The 17,188-nt window shown below is 23.2% G+C and overlaps 1 protein-coding gene across 1 annotated transcript; it reads right to left on the reverse strand.

Moving 5' to 3' along the window:
• Window positions 1–1,895: 1,895 nt before the first annotated feature.
• Window positions 1,896–12,589, reverse strand: LOC105368494 (multiple coagulation factor deficiency protein 2 homolog). The gene is made up of 5 exons (XM_011507506.1): window positions 12,475–12,589; window positions 5,789–5,950; window positions 2,295–2,381; window positions 2,071–2,204; window positions 1,896–2,014 (listed from the first exon to the last, which is right to left on the reverse strand). The coding sequence occupies exons 2-5, from the start codon at window positions 5,938–5,940 to the stop codon at window positions 1,896–1,898; spliced, it is 492 nt and encodes a 163-aa protein (XP_011505808.1). The 5' UTR covers window positions 5,941–5,950; window positions 12,475–12,589.
• Window positions 12,590–17,188: the final 4,599 nt, after the last annotated feature.

Genomic DNA, 17,188 nt, shown 5'->3' on the forward strand with positions numbered 1-17,188 from the left:
AGTTATATGAGTTTTTAAAAATTTTTTAAAGCATAATATCAAAATAATTAAAAATAATTGTCTTGAATTAAAATAATTATTCACGTCAATTTTCAAGCATGAAAGTTCATTATTAATAATTCATAAAACTCTAAGTCATAACGCATTTTATAAATAATATGGTCATGTAAATATATAAGAATTTTGTAATTATATTTTTAACAAATATAAGCTAATACTTGTGCAATAATGAACACTATTTTTTAATTAAAAAATTTTGTTCTTAAATTTTTTTAACTCATATAATATCTTGATTTTTGTGAACAATTGCTCTATGAAATAATGAAATTAATTTTTATATTTTATGTTTGCCTAATAAGTTATTAATTGCTGAATTGATTCGTCGCTTAATACAAAAATAATTCGAAATTTATCAATTGTAAATGAATAAATTATTAGACAAGCAAAAAGCTGTGGTTTTAAAAATTCAAAACAAAAAAACAATATTCCTAGCGTTTTAATTAAACTGCAAGAACTAAGTAATTTTTTTTTATTTTAAATATTTATTTTATAAATATTGAAAAACATTAAAAATTAAATATTTTCAGTACAATATTAATAGTTGATATAATTATTTTTACATATTTCGTCGATATACGGAATTTTTAAATTAACTGTAAAGAGCGATTAAATGTATAATACAACTCTTGCGGTAACAAGTAAATATTAATTGATTTTATTAACTTTATTTATTAACATATTAAAATCGCAATTGTTTTAATGTCATTAAAAAACTACCATCTCTTTAATAATAGTACGGTGTAATAATATATCGATGTATGATAAAACAATGTTAAGAAAAGTACTTGGAAAGCATACTAACAGTTACTCAATTTAATTATTTATTAAAAATATGATTAAAATATTTATAAAAATTAATATTTTCCTTTGGATGCTTAATAATAAAACACAATATCAAGTGAGATATTTGATTAATTTGTATTTGATTGATTATTATTATGAAATATTTAATTATAACGTAATAAAATAATATAATATATAATTTGATTACGCAAACATAAATCTTGATATTATTCATATAAATTTTCATGATAATTTAATACTATATAGTTAATTTTTATTAATTATTGATATTATGATTATGCCAATATGCAGTCGCATTATATTTTAATCAAATTTTTAATTTGCTTATTTCATCAGACTTACATTCTTATTAGATATAAAATATTTTTTCTTCCATCAATATTTCCTTTTTCCTTAAAACATAATATACATGGCACATATTGTCATTTATCATTAAAATACAATTTCAATTTATTAATTAATAAAAAAATTAATAACAAAATGAATATTGTTATTATTACAAATATAATTTATTGAAATAATACATATTTTGTTATTTTATACGATAGGAAAATAATATCCCTATGAATAGTCTTATGAAAAAATTATTTTCAATATTTTAAATTAATATGAAAATGAACATTCAATCACGTATTTGTAATTTATTTGTACTGCAGTTAAAACAAGTGCATATTCGTTATAAAACTAGTATTATCAAGTTAACTGTATCTTTATGTACATCAAATAAAATTTTTTTTTAAATTCAATATTTCATTGTAATATCATATAAAATATATCGATAAAAGTGATCAAAATAGTATTTGTTTAACTTATAATATAATATTTTATATATAAGTATTTTTCAGAAATTTTGAAATAACGTTATTACATTTAAACATTTATTATATAGTAAACATGACAAGTAAGAAAAAAAGTATTAAACCGATATATTTCTAATAAAAATTATTTTATCAAATCCTAATGTTAATCTTTTTTTTTTTTTTTTTTTTTTTTTAAATAAATAATTTATGTTTTCTTATACTTTTTGTATTTTACCAAATATTTTTACTATTGCTATGTTGATCCCTTTTTCTGCTATGTACGAATTCAACATACCCTAAGTATCCATCATTATCCAAATCATCTTCTTCAAGTACTTTGTCAATGAGTTCTAAAAAACAGTTTTCTATAATAAAATACATAATATTGAATATACAAAGAACTTACCTACTATCCAATACAAATCATCGTCATCTAAATAATATTCATTAGCATCTTCGTCATTGTCGTGGAGGGTGTGTCGAATAGCATGTAACATCTCCAAACCATCTAATTTTGTATTATTATCAATATCATGAAGCCTATTATAGAAAATAATATAATGTAGATATTTTAGTAAATTTTAGTAAAAATAAGTGAAATAAATGAATTCCAACTAAAAATATCGTTACCTAAAATAATGAAATTCCAGTTCTTGTTCTGACATCTTTGAAATATCTATTTGATTTCCCAATGCTCCCAAATCTTCTTTTATATGCCTGAAAATATTATTATTTATAATATTATATATAGCATTATTATAGATTCATAGATATTACATATATTACGTAGATAATATAATTATGCAGCAATCGTTTATTACATATTGTAAATATATATTTCTTTATTTTAAACAAAATATTCAGATATATCTATATAGGAAGAGTATTAAAAAGAGTTTATTTATGATATTTTTTAAAAATATTATATACAATAATTAAGAATACAAATGTCATTATATATTGAATTTATCAAATAAATTCTATTTTAATAAAGTTCCTATAAACTGATCACAAACACGAAACGTTACAACGAAGAATTATTTGTGCCGCCTTTATGCTGAACCAAATCCGAATTCTATTTTCGCTTTACTTATAAATTCTTATAAGCACCTACTCTATGCATCGTTTACATATTCAAATATATTCACGCTCAGAATCTTTAATACGAATCATAAATATAATCTTTTTAATACTTTTCTCTCTCTCTCTCTCTCTCTCAATCATTAATACTCAATTATTATATTGCTTCCATACAAATTAAAACGTAAATAGATATTTAATCAACGTTGGCCTAATATACTTACATATTGTAAAATAATGTTATTACTTAATTAATTATTTAATTAATATACAATGTTATATAAAATTTAATGATATTTTCATTATTATTGTAGAAAATTGATACTATACAATTAAAAATTGTCGACACTATTATAATATTAATATATTTTAAGTAATTATATAGTATTTACTTAAAATCTACTAAATTAATCAATTTCGAATATCTAATTTCGAGAAAACCATATACCACGCTGTTTCCTACAATAATTTGATTTTCCTACAATGCTATTTCATGTTGCTGTGACGAATACGGCACATAGACCGTCTGTTTTATATTCCAAATGTATAAGAAGATATATATACTTTACTGTATTCTATTGTTATGAATTACTATAATGTTCTCGTTAAACGATTTTTATTTCAACTGCAAGAAAATACAAATTTCGCATCTATAAAAAATTATAATTATGAATTTTAAAAAACTATATTCATAGCTCTACATACATCGTTTATTAGGTTGCGGCCCGAGTGGACAATTCAATATTAAAATTTAGTTTAGTAAACTATCATGTACGTAAAACAGTAAAACATAATTCAAAATAAAAACTTTTTATTTATCAGTAATTTATCAATAATACATATATACTATTTATATCTTAATTTTTCGAATATTAGTTTAGACTTGTTTTCTTTTGATAGCAAAAGCAAAGATTTTTACGCGATGATTACAAATTTGAAATGTATTGTCAATATAATCTCACTTTAGCTCACTAAATTTATAAATCTACTTTCTAAATATTCTTTCTTGGAAAAAAAAATAAAATAATAATAATAAATAACTCGAAATCTTTCTACACGATTTTTATATAAAACAAAAGTTATTTTATTTATAATCCATAAAAAATATTGTACTTTGTATTTATAATCTATTCTTCGTGTAATAGTTTTGATTCTTGTCTTCTTATCTATGAGTACTAATTTTGCTACTATTATCCTATTTAGTATTTAATAATACTAAATTTTAATATTTATATTTCTTACATGTATGATTAATTATTTACTGATATATGCTTTATTGGTATATTCTGATTTAAAAAAAAATCAATCAGTGTATACAATTTTAAACGTCGGAGTTGATGGGATAAAAATCTTCGATTGCCATATTGTTAATTCCAAAGAATAAAAATCCGTATCTGTAATCTATTACATTTACATTATTTTTTTTAACAATTTTTTAGATAATTTTTTAGATAATTTTTTAGATAATTTTTTAGATAATTTTTTAACTCCTAACTACAAACGATTAGTTGTATTTATACTATTTTTGTGATTAAAAGTGTTACCATACAACATTGCATTAATGGATCTTATATATTTTATTATGATATAGTTAACATATTTTTTAATTTTATTTTACTTTTGTTTCCTTTAAGAAAAAACTATTGTTGACTTCTTTTTATGATTTTAAATCCTTATTAATTACCATTAATCTTGTACCAAGAATTTAAAAAATGTTTTACACTTCCCGAATCCCAAACAATAAAAACTGATTGATTTTTATTGCCAAGATTGATCACCGTTTTATCGGACTTCTACATTCAATAATGAATATTGAATGAATATGACGAAGTAATCACTTTAATTTATCTCTATATAATATCATTTCAACCTTTACCACAAATTTTAATTAAATATGTCATTTTTAAATTTCTCATTAGTTTTTAAAAATATTGTTAACTGCAAATTTCGATGGCTCTATCATACTTTACTCATTTTCCTATGTATTCTTTTACATTTTTTATTAAGTTAATTAACTTGTATTTACAATTATTCTCTAGATCGTTTTTATTTTGTCTTTATTTCGTCACATGTAAATAACGGTCATTGGTGTCAATTGTTTATAAAATTTTTCTCTTTCCCAATCTATTCTAATTTCTTATTTACTTCTTTTTTTCATTATTTTTTTTCGATCTTATTTTATACATAATACGGCGTAAATCCGTAATAAGTTTATCTAATCATAAATAATCTAAAATAAATATATATTTTAAATATTACAATTGTTTCACAAGATATAATTTCAATGTTTGTTTAATAAGTTTCTTATTATTCTTATTAATTTTTTGTTTACATTAAATCAATAACAGTGTGTTAAGAGTTTGGTTAATGCAATTGGATTACTTAACTTTTATATTTAAATATTAATTTTATCTATCGTTATATAATGATTTTATTAAAAAAAGTTGTTACTATCAATGTACTTAAACAAACGATGAATCTTACGTATATATTTGCATAATTTTGGTTATGTATTGCTGATTAGCAAGAGATTTATTTTTATACAATGGTTTTAAATAAAATTTATCTACTAAAATTTATCTTTTTAGATTTACATAGTTAATAAAAAAAGCCATATTTCGTTAAGTGTAATTGGAAACTTTAGTAATATAAACTAATAATTATTTTTCAGAAAATTAACAATTTCTCAAATAAAATGGAAATAAATCAATTATTTTCAATAAAGACCTTATTATCTTTTGCAATTTTTTGTTTTTATTTTTTATAGACAACTAACAAAAAAAGCTTTTACGTACTAAATGGCATACTTTAATTATATAAAACTTTTAAATGGTATTTAAAATTCAAGAATATTTTCAAAAAGATATTATGGTACAAATTCGACATTTAATTTATTTAAATATATGACTATTTTTTAATCTTCAAAATAATAAACATTTAATATAGTAATTTTACTCTATAATTCAGTTAATTTTTTGTCTAATACGTAATTAAACGAAAAATTATGTAATAATTACATTATATTTAAATGTAAATATGCTTACATAGTATCATGAAGAAGTTCCTCATCTTGTGTTAGTTTCACGTGGCCTTGAGGAGTATAATGGTGATGAGAAATACTGCTTCTGGGATGATGAGGTCCACGAAAACTCGACGCAACATTTAAGACAAATACAATAAGTAATAGGACGAGCATGATTTTTATCCTAAAATCCAAGTATAATTATTAACATGTTTTTATTGTCACAATAACAATTATAATATCGATATTCAATAAAAACAATGAAAAAGTTATCAAAATGTATCAATACTCTTAAAAGGAATGTAAATTAAAGTTAAGATAAATTAATAAATTAATTAAGATAACACAAATCAAACGGTAATAAATAAATTATTAAATTATTAATTATTTATAGTTATTTATATTAATTAATAAATTAATTAAGATAACACAAATCGAACGCTTCACTTTCCTCAAATACATCCTTCGATGCGACGTCTAAATTAATTTATTCAGTTTCTCATTTTAACAAATTTTTGCAATGAAAGAAATATTGAGTCTTACATGAGTGCTTACATAAAAATATCACGAAACATAAACTAAACTAAAATATTATAAAACTTGTGTTTTCAAATTAATATATGTAACAAAGTCTACTAATTAAATTATAATGTAATAAAATCAATTATATTATATAGTATTAGAATAGATATATAAAACTGGGGAATTTATTATAAGAACATATTCTGTTACATTATATATACATAAATCTTAATATTTTTTTATCATTTACAAATGGTTAATATATTTTATTCTGTGAATTCAGCAACCCAGTGATATAACAAAAATTTTTAAATACAAATCTTACAATTAACAAATTGATGTAATTGTAAATGTATATGTGTAATAATTGATGTAATGAACATGTGCCAATATATGCGTGTGTTTGTGTGTTACAAAATAATTACGGGTTGTTAAAAAAATTGCAAAATTTGTTTATGTAAAAGTTTTTTATATTTTCGTTTAATAATAATAATTATGGATCTCAAAAGGTAATTTCATTTCTTTATAAATTCACATAAATCTGTCGATTATTTTCATTTTGCAGTTAGATAATTTTGAATATTTTAATAGTTGTAATCGAACTTTGAAAACTCAATTTGGCTTCAAAATATTTGAATAACTTTAATTTTCCATTTCTTTGATTTAATGTGCATTCCCAGTCCTTTGAGTTCTTTATACTTTTTTAAACACAAATAATATGTAATTTAATAACTTCATTAAATAATTTAAAACAAACAAAAAATAAAAAATCAAGGACATTAAAATATTGCTTATTTGATTAATAGTCATATTATCAAATTCTAGCAATCTTAGATTTAATTTTTCAATTTAAAAGTTTTTTCATTTTTAAAATCACTTTAAATAGACAAGGTCGATTAATCAAAGAGAATACTTCTTTTTTTTTTTAATTTTTACAATAAAATAATTTTTTAAATACGTTAACATAATTGATTGTAGCGTTATAATTGAAAAAAATTAATATTTTGAAAATATCGTGAATGCATTTATGTAAATAATGAGTACTAATGACAAGATAGTATGTGATAAAGAACAAACAATTTTACCAAAAATTCAACAAAATCTATCACTATAATTTATGTATTAGATTATTAACATAAAAATTATTATATCATAAAAGAAAGAATGATTTACAGAATTAATAAATAAAAATTTATGTTATACATAGAATTTAAATAATTGTAATTGTAATAGTTTTATACATTATGCATTAATTTTAATCTCTCTCTCTCTCTCTCTCTCTCTCTCTATATATATATATATACATATATATATATATATATATATAGAATTTCCGTTCGGTTAGTTCGAAAATAATTTTTAATAAACTTTTTAAATATATATATATATGACTATCATAATTTATAAATATCTTATTTCAATGAAAAATTTTTTTTTATTTTCTTAGATAATTGTCGAACAGTTTAAAAACTGATTTTAATAATAATGTGGATTTACATTATAATCTTCGCTAAAAATTCCAAAAATAAACAATAATAAAACATTTTTATGCCAAGTCATGCAAAAAAAACTAGTAGAGCGAAAAAAGACGACTCGTTGCGATTGAAATATTTTGAGCATTGCACATTGACAATGGAACCTGCTGTGTGCCAAGTACATTGATTAAAGAAAAAGAGTGAGAAAGAGAGAGACAGACAGACAGAAATTTTCCGAGACACAATCAAGATTCTTACTTTCTCCCTTTCTCTGATACTTGCTTTACATGAACAGATGGACGATGAGGGGGGGTCCCAGTAATTATTATGCGATTACCCACAAGCCCATTGATTTAGATTGGTCCACTGCAGTCAGACGAGTGTTCAAAATTCTCTTTTTCTCTCTCTCTCTCTCTCTCTCTCTCTCTCTCTCTCCCTCCCTCCCTTCCTCTCGTACGCACACGTTCAAACGTTCATACATACGTACTCTCTGTTTCGTTTTTTTCGCTTGCACTCAACCTATATATCATGATCACTGGTATTGGTCATTGGTTCATAATAATAACATACTTTATTCGAGCTTATCGTTCTGTTTCCTGTTTCTCTGTTTGTAAAAAAAAAAAAAAAAAAAAAAAAAAAAAAAAAAAGTGTACACAGTACTTTTACATCACTCTTATTATAATAAAAAGACATACACTTAATACGCTTAATAAATTCAGTTAAATTGCAATGAAAGTATGAAGACCTATCTTTTTTATCATTTTCATTATTTGTACATAAAAAAAAAGTGAAAATTGATATGGAAAATATGCGACTCTATTTACATTAAAATTGAACACGAAACATTCCATTTTTAACGCGAATGACCACAGTACTGAACCCTCCATTCCCATATGCACTTATTTATTCAAGTCGTATCATAATCGTACCATTAAAATAAAAAACTTGGGCTAAATCAATGATATGACTATTAAACCAATGCATTTAAACACAATCGAACGTAGAAAATGAATTATTTTAAAATAATTGAATCTTTATGAACATTCGATCAAGCATTGTTCTCAATTACATTACTATGAAACAAAATTAATAGTATAATGTACCATCAATACTTTTAATTAATAAAATTAATTGTTTTAAATTTCGAAATGAAGTATTTTTTAAATCTCTAATAATTGATAGAGATCGAGAGTATAATTTGGAATTGCAGCCCATTTCTTTCATTATCCTACTGTTTGAATATCGACTCGCGTGATATCATCAACAAGTGATAATTGTGGTTTAAAATTTTATTTATCCAACTCTGCCTCTTAGAATCCAATGGAAGTAAATACGACAATTCCATTATCGATCTCTGATCTTCCAATAAGAATTAAATACATAATCGTTTATCGTAATAATTCGAAGCTCGCACAAGTCGCCAATCCTTAATCCTTTCGTTACAAGAAGCTGAACGATGAGATTTAATATTGAAACGTCATTATTAATTTAACATTTCAGGGGAATAAAATAATAAAGAAGACGCATGGAGCTACAAGAGCCGAAGTATGCCAAGAAGAGTTTATTAATTTTGGTCCCGAGAGCGATAAAGATATAGATAAAGAGAGTTGGAACTCGGTACTTTGAGAGATTTTTCCGTGCATAGGGGCGCGCGGCGAATCGTATGGGGCGGGCAAGGAGGGGGTGAGCACCAGTCATCTCGTCGACGCCTGAGTATTGAGAATGCATATGTCGGAGGAAACCCTAAGGGGTTTCGTACTGCAAGTGGACCCCCGTGGCCGCGCGCACACGCTGGGGTAGTCCTTTCTCGGTGCGCCGTCGTCCGCGCGGACTCACCCTCCTCGGGTGTCGAAATCTATAAATAATTTATATCATTTGGCCCATTCAGCCCGCAGCGACAGCCCATATGTACCTGTGTCGTCTTACACGTCAAACTACACCCTCAATCGCACTTCACTCTGCTTTACTCCACTTAAGTCTGCTTTACTATACTTTTCCCCGCTATATCCTGTAGCTTAATCTGTTCCTCCTATTTTGATTATTTTGATTATATGCTTTTCCTACGGCTTTATATCTATATTCAAGCTTACCTTCCCTCTCTAAACTGAATTTCTCACTACTTGTGTCTAACTCTTACTTTTGCTTTTGTATAATGTAAAACGACTGTTTCATTATGTTGGAAAATTTTGGAATTGATATGAATAAAGATTTTGTTAAGGTCTCAAGCCCGGTAGCTTGAATTAATGAATTCATTTATTACAATTTATCCGCAAATTTACATTATTATACTATATTTTTATCCTAGTATTGCTTTCAAAATCTGTTTACTTTAAATAAGGCTTGAAACGGATTTAACTTAAAACGATTACTCGCGCAAGTTTTATTTGCAGAACAAAACTCATGTCACCAATATCTTGTTAATTAATCTATTATGATTCTATTGTAAATTCTATTACATAAATAACATCGAATTTTAATACACGAATGTTGAAGTAATAATAGTTGAACTAACAAATTATTCAAAACCGTGTGTAATATATTTTTTTTTAATATTATCTAATTTATAATTTTTATACATTAAAATTTAATTAAAAATGCATTAAATTTTACTATATGGGTGGCAATAATATATTATATTGTTTAATATAAGATGTAATTGAAGTAACGTAGTATTATAATTATTTTTCATTAATACAGATTAATATAGATATTTAGCGGTAAAATTTACAAAAATTTTAATTTCTTCTAAATTCTATAATAATTTATTATCATTAAATGACGTAGAATAGAACATTGCATATTGCAATTGTAATTATTCGCATATTTGAGGATATAAACGCAACAATTTCATGCAAAAATGTTTTAAATATATTTCGAAAGTAATTGTTGCTTAAAGAGGAAACATTAAATAAATAATCAAAATTTAGTTTATCAATTAAAAAATATTATAAAATATAAAGATAAAATTATAAATGTTCATGCTTTTTTCCTCCATTTTTTAATATTATTTCTAATTAATCAATTATTATATCATATTCAATACTAAATAGCCACTAATATATCAATACTTTTTCAATTTTATTTATTATACTAATGACTAATTGATACAATGGAAAAGACTGTACGTTTATATAATGAATAATCTCAAAAAAATAGCCTAATATATATTTTAACATATTAACAATTTATTGTGATCTATTTATAACTATATATAAATAATATATGCAATTATATATACACACACACACATATACACACACACACACACACACACACACACACACACACACACACACACACACACACATATATATATATATATATATATTGTTTTTTATAATTTTTTTTTTTTTATTATAATGTATTATATCAATAAATTACGTATGTTGGTATAAATAAATTCATAATCTAGAATGAGAAATCTTATTGTAAAAAAGAACAATATGAAGAAATATAAATTTACAATGGATCTGATAATAACATTTTTAAATATGATTTTATGTTAAATTCAATATTCGTAATATGTAACATTATCAAGTAGTTATATAACTTTTACAATAAATATTAGTAAATAATTTAATGTTACATAATTTTATATGTATATTTTATAACATTTGTTAAGCATTGTTTAGTAATCAATTGGTTTAAAGAAATTCTTAAATAATATATTTCAATATATAATACACGGATATATATATATATATATATATATATATATGAACTTATTGTTATTCATCTGTTATTATTATTTAAAAAAAAAAAGAAAAAATAATTTGGTCAATTGCTAAATATAACAAAAAATCTTGGACATAATACAATAGAAATTTATTAGAAATTTTTACATTTTAAATATAACACTTTTATCATATATGCATAAATTAAAAAGCTCGTTAATAAAAATATTGATTTAATTTTTATTGAAACATTCATAGTAACAAGTGTCGAATGTATTAGACAGAAATGAAAAGAAAATTTATATATCGCAGTGTCCATAATTAACAAGTATACCCACACAAAGTGACCTGATAATTGACAAAAATATATTTCAATATTTTTAAACTTTATAACAATTGTATAATAAAAGATAAATTAATAACAATTGATTTCAATTAGCATAATCAGCTCCATTTATTCTAGTCATGTCTGTATTTTTAAATTGTATTCTATTATTTTATTAAATTATTGACAATCGCTATTCCTCCTAGCAAAACAATAAATGTCAACAAGATATATGAATTTATTATATGCTAAATTAAAGGTACTCAATGAAAGTTGCGCACGCCCATTAATTAATAGATGGGGATGTTTTGATTAGTACGCTGGTGGAAGGCTGTCAAGCGTCGTAATTGCCATTTGAATCGCATGTACAACGAAACTTTTATTTTGTTCCATTGCTCGCAATTATAACATTCACAATACAATAATATTTAAGCATTTGACAAGGTGACGTTTAATCGCATCACCGTGTCTCTCTTCGTTATTATTGGAACGTACCTGGTGAGGTTAACTTTTAGCATTAGTCGTTCAAAGGAACTCCTCGTTATTTACGAATAACATTGCTCATCACGCACGCACGCACGCACGCACGGACGCACGGACGCGCGAGCGCACACACACACTATCAAGTATAACGTTCTTCATAATCCCATCATAATTTTTAATGGCAATAATATTGACTACTAGTTATACTAATGAAATTCTTCGCACTTACTCGTTTGGAGGTGAATAAAGTTGTAAATTACGTTTGAAAAATTTTGAAAGAATTGTAGATGTTTATAAAATGCATCGTCTCAGCAGTTAGACAAGGATCGTTGATACGATGTGTCTCGTGTATCGACGTTTGTTGTAGAAAGCGAGTTTGCGTGTTTTGGGAGTTGCGCTCAATGATGAAAATAAATTCGCGCCTTTGCTATGCTTTTTCAATCACGATAATTCTATCTGCTAATGTTTTTAATTTCTTTTAATTAAAAGACAACTTTTCTTTATAATTATAATAGAATTTGCCATTATCACTAATAATAAGATGTCTATGAAAGATTTTTAATACTAATATAAACAGAATTTTAATATCGACTTTATCTAAGTAATTCAATGTTCTGATGCAATCATCGATTTTTATGAATACTTACATCATTAACTGTTGTAAAATTAAAATAGCAAGCCTTTAGTCACAGTTCAAATGCAAAAACTTTTAAAATAACAATACGAATATAAAGAATCCTTAAATATTCTATGCTATCGCTTACATGATAATTGCAAAATGAAATGACAAAAATTTCAAGTTAAAATAAAATTATTTTCCTTTTAATTTATTTTTACTCGCATTTATTTTATACAATTATTAATAAAACTATAAAGGTTTCGTTATTTTTTTGTTGAAATCGCCTTATTTTAAATGCAGGCCATATTTAATTACATATTTAATGATAAATATTATGTTAAATAAAAAATATAAGTCTAATTCAAGTAATTATTTATATCTATTTTTCCATTGAATATAATGGGAAATACTATAAAGTGATTTTTGTAGAATAGAAATGAATTGAGAATAAATATGATTGAAATGTTATATTAAATGATGATTGTTAATTTGAAAGAAATTTTTTTTTGTTTTGATTGTGATAGAAACAATATATATGATTGTTAAAAAAAATATTAAAATATTAATTGTTTTATTTTAAAAAATTCACAACTACCATTAAAAATTAATAGTATGTAACTATAATTCATAAAGTGTATATTTTCCAGAATTTTTAGAAAATAGTAAATTTTATGAAAACAAAAAATTATAAAATTTAGAATAGAAATTTAAATAGAAATAGTATTTTGTAATTGTAAAGTGTAATGATAAAATGTATAATACATAAAATATGAATGAAATATTATTATTTATTTATTTATTTAATCTGTTACTTATTTTTCACATTATTTTTTTTGTATCAAAGTTTTTTAATTCGATTAAAATAGCATTTATCATACGGATATGCTATATATAAATATTATTTACTTATAATATTAGGTTACGTAGCGCAATCGTCTAATTTAATTATTTTATTTAAACATTTAATAAACATTCCCTTATATTACAATATGAGAATTTTAATTAAATTACATAAAAGTATAATATTATTATTTAAATCTCTGATATTTAATCTATAACTGAATGTAGAGGTTATTTTAGGTGATTTTATTTAAAAAATAAATATTTAATATACAAGACCATAGAAATTTTTTAAAAATTTTTATGCAACGAAATTTTTATAAACATATTTTTATAACAACGATACTACTATATATGTTAATGAAACAATATTACTATATATTTCATAAATATTTTTAATAAACTTTAAATACAAATGTGTATATTTTCACAATAGTTTTAAGTAAGTTGAAAATCTTATTCAATACAGTACAAGCAAATATAAAGATAAGATTCTTAAAGTCTGAAATCAAATTAAAAAATTTACATTTCTATTCAACTGTCAGAACGTTGTTCAATTCGATCGATCGTAAAGTCGACCGCTAATTGAACATTAATTGAAACCGCAACACTGTATACGTAAATATATAAATGATAAAACTATATCTAACATAATTCTTTTATTTTCGCTTCATATGTTTAAAACAAAACCATAATAATCTCATAAAAATATGTTTGTCTCGTGTATATTTATGCGCGAGGGCAAATCAATAGTCCATATTAACAAAATCTGTAGTATTAAATATATAAAACAAATAAATTGGAGGTTGTTTGACGATATCTGAGAATACTAGCTTTCTCGAAATATAATATCAACCTACCATAATTATAAACATTGATAAGGTATTGACAGCAAATTATAAGTGTTATTTAAAAAGGATTATTTATTAAAATTATTATTACTTATAAAAATTAATATTTGAACATAATCTGTAATTGGTATATTAAAAATGTTATTATTAGATTTATAATTGGATATCTAAATGTTTCAATGAAACTATCTATTTATTTATATATACTAATTAATTAATAGATATATAATGAAATATTTTACAATATATAAGAGTTTATCGTAGTCATATCGAATGTAATGAGTAATATGCATTTAAGGTGTGGAATTGAAATAGAATAAGTTGGGGCTACGTTGTTTAAAAATCTTATTTCAATCTCTATATTACAATATTCTGCTCAAGTGAATAGATAAAATTTATATCCTACAATGGGAAAATATATTTGCATATAATTTTTAGTCAATGTTGATAAAATATTAATATGTAATTTTTTTAAATTGACATCAGAAATTGTATTTTAATGACTATAAAGATTAAATGTGAAAAATATTTTAAATTTGTAATATTAAAATTTCATCATAATTTTAAATATCGTTTTTAAATATCGTAAAATTCTATATCCTAGGTATCACTGGTGATTCTGAATCTACTTTGCAATAAAAAAATCAATAAATTATTCATGAACTATAATTGTTAAAAATATTGTCTTTACTTTTTAAAATTTTAAATAAATGATTTTGCTTTGTTTTTTATACTAGAATTTATTGACATTTTATTATGTAAAAAGGCAAAATTAGTTTTTTAAATGACATTTTTTATCATAATTCTAAACAATAATAATAAAAGTCTTAATTTTATATATATATATATTTCTTATATAACACTTGTTGTAATTTGTCTTATAAATTATCTTATAAATCTCATATTTATATTTCTTAATTTAACTTGTACGTGTGTTTAAATGTAAATATAATTTATAATTGCATACACCGATAATTATAAATTGTAATGGTGATGATACTACCATAATCAATGCTATTATATATGTTAAGTAATATTGAAAAATAATTTTCATTACATCATTTGGCACTGTAACGTGAAAGCAGAGTTTTTTTTTGTATTTACATATCCCTCTAATACCCTTATTAGAGAATTCATATTATAATAAATGTAATTCTTATAACTGAATTGACATTTTAAAATTCATAAATGCTCTACATTTTTTAATAATAAAAATAATTATTACAAAATTTAATATTAAACGAATGTTTTCTTTGATTCATATTAAATAAATATCATTTATTAAATCATTTAAAACAATATCTTAACGGTATTTAATATTTATGAAATTTATAAATTTTTTAAAATAATGATTCGATATATTATTTTTTTTTTATTTATTTGTTTATTTTATGTTATTTTTTTTTTTTTTTTTTTTTTTTTTTTTTTTTTTTTTTTTTTTGTGTGGTAAAGGTATACAACATATAAATATATATATATATATATATATATATATATATATATATATTGAGTAACAGCATTTAATTTTCATTCTGAAAAATCATTGTTATGTATTATTATCACATATAATTTAAAAATATAAAAGTATTATATATTTTTTTTATTTTGAATTATGCATCTAGACAAATTACTTTTACTTTGGTACTTATATATAAGCTTTAGGCATATTAATTGTATATTGTGATTGGCTTAATATTATATCTGACATTTAACCAAGCAATTGTGATTTTTTGATGGCTATCATTTTTTAGACGAATTCTGTGATTTATAATAATAACAATGTACGAGTGCGTTAAATTAAAATTAAAAGAAAAAACACAACAAACAAAATTAATACGAAAACAAATATTTGTTTTTATTTAAGTGTATAATCATTGATTAAAAATATTAGTTATCAACACATAATATAACTTTTCAATAATTAATAGGTATATTGAATCTTTTCTTGCTATTTTACATATTTTTTTTTAATGAAATTATACTCTAAAGCGCATATTGTATAAGAATGTTCAATACTTATTAGGAGTTCAGCCTAAGATTTATCTTTAATATGTTCGAATTCAATTTGATTATTTTGAACGTAAAATTAAAATAGAAGTTACGACTGGTTGGTTTTTTAAGTGACAGAAAAGGAGAAGATTACAAGGATTAAAGTCATCCAGCAATAAGGGTTCATCCTGCTGCCAAGACCATACCGCAATCTCGGCATCGTAAAACGGTGAGCCGTCGAGCATTTAAGGATATTATCTAGTCTTGTGGTTCAGCACGGCAGTTTGAACCCTAAATAAATTACTTCATCAAGTTTTGCTCATTTCATCTTTTAAAAGTTTCTTCCTCACTCTATATCATTGAAATGGTAGTTACAACTGTGTAATGGCTTCTGTACTGCTAAGTTTTTTCATTTCCTATTTAAGCAATTCCACACAACGTATGACCATCTACATAGAAGCACACAAGAATGCAAAAAGCTCCCTAATGCGAATGTAGCTTTTTCGCAGGGACTCGAGGGCAAAGATGCTAAGTGCAAAATTATTTTTAAAATATTTTCTTAACCACGTTAACCTAAAAGCTGACCGACCTCACCTCTCGCTCCCGTCCAACGAACTATGTGACGCGCTGGCCGACCCCTTTCC

The sequence above is a fragment of the Ceratosolen solmsi genome, unplaced genomic scaffold (assembly GCF_000503995.2).
Source record: "Ceratosolen solmsi marchali unplaced genomic scaffold, CerSol_1.0 scaffold6, whole genome shotgun sequence".
In the NCBI taxonomy this organism is placed as follows: Eukaryota; Metazoa; Arthropoda; class Insecta; order Hymenoptera; family Agaonidae; genus Ceratosolen; species Ceratosolen solmsi.

What these genes read in the sequence shown, in the direction of transcription:
- LOC105368494 (XM_011507506.1), bottom strand. Translation starts at nt 5,940, where the DNA reads ATGCTCGTCCTATTACTTATTGTATTTGTCTTAAATGTTGCGTCGAGT. An exon ending in GAACTTCTTCATGATACTAT is followed by an intron (nt 2,382 to 5,788) that starts GTAAGCATATTT and finishes TAATATTTTCAG; the next exon opens with GCATATAAAAGAAGATTTGG. An exon ending in CTGGAATTTCATTATTTTAG is followed by an intron (nt 2,205 to 2,294) that starts GTAACGATATTT and finishes TTTCTATAATAG; the next exon opens with GCTTCATGATATTGATAATA.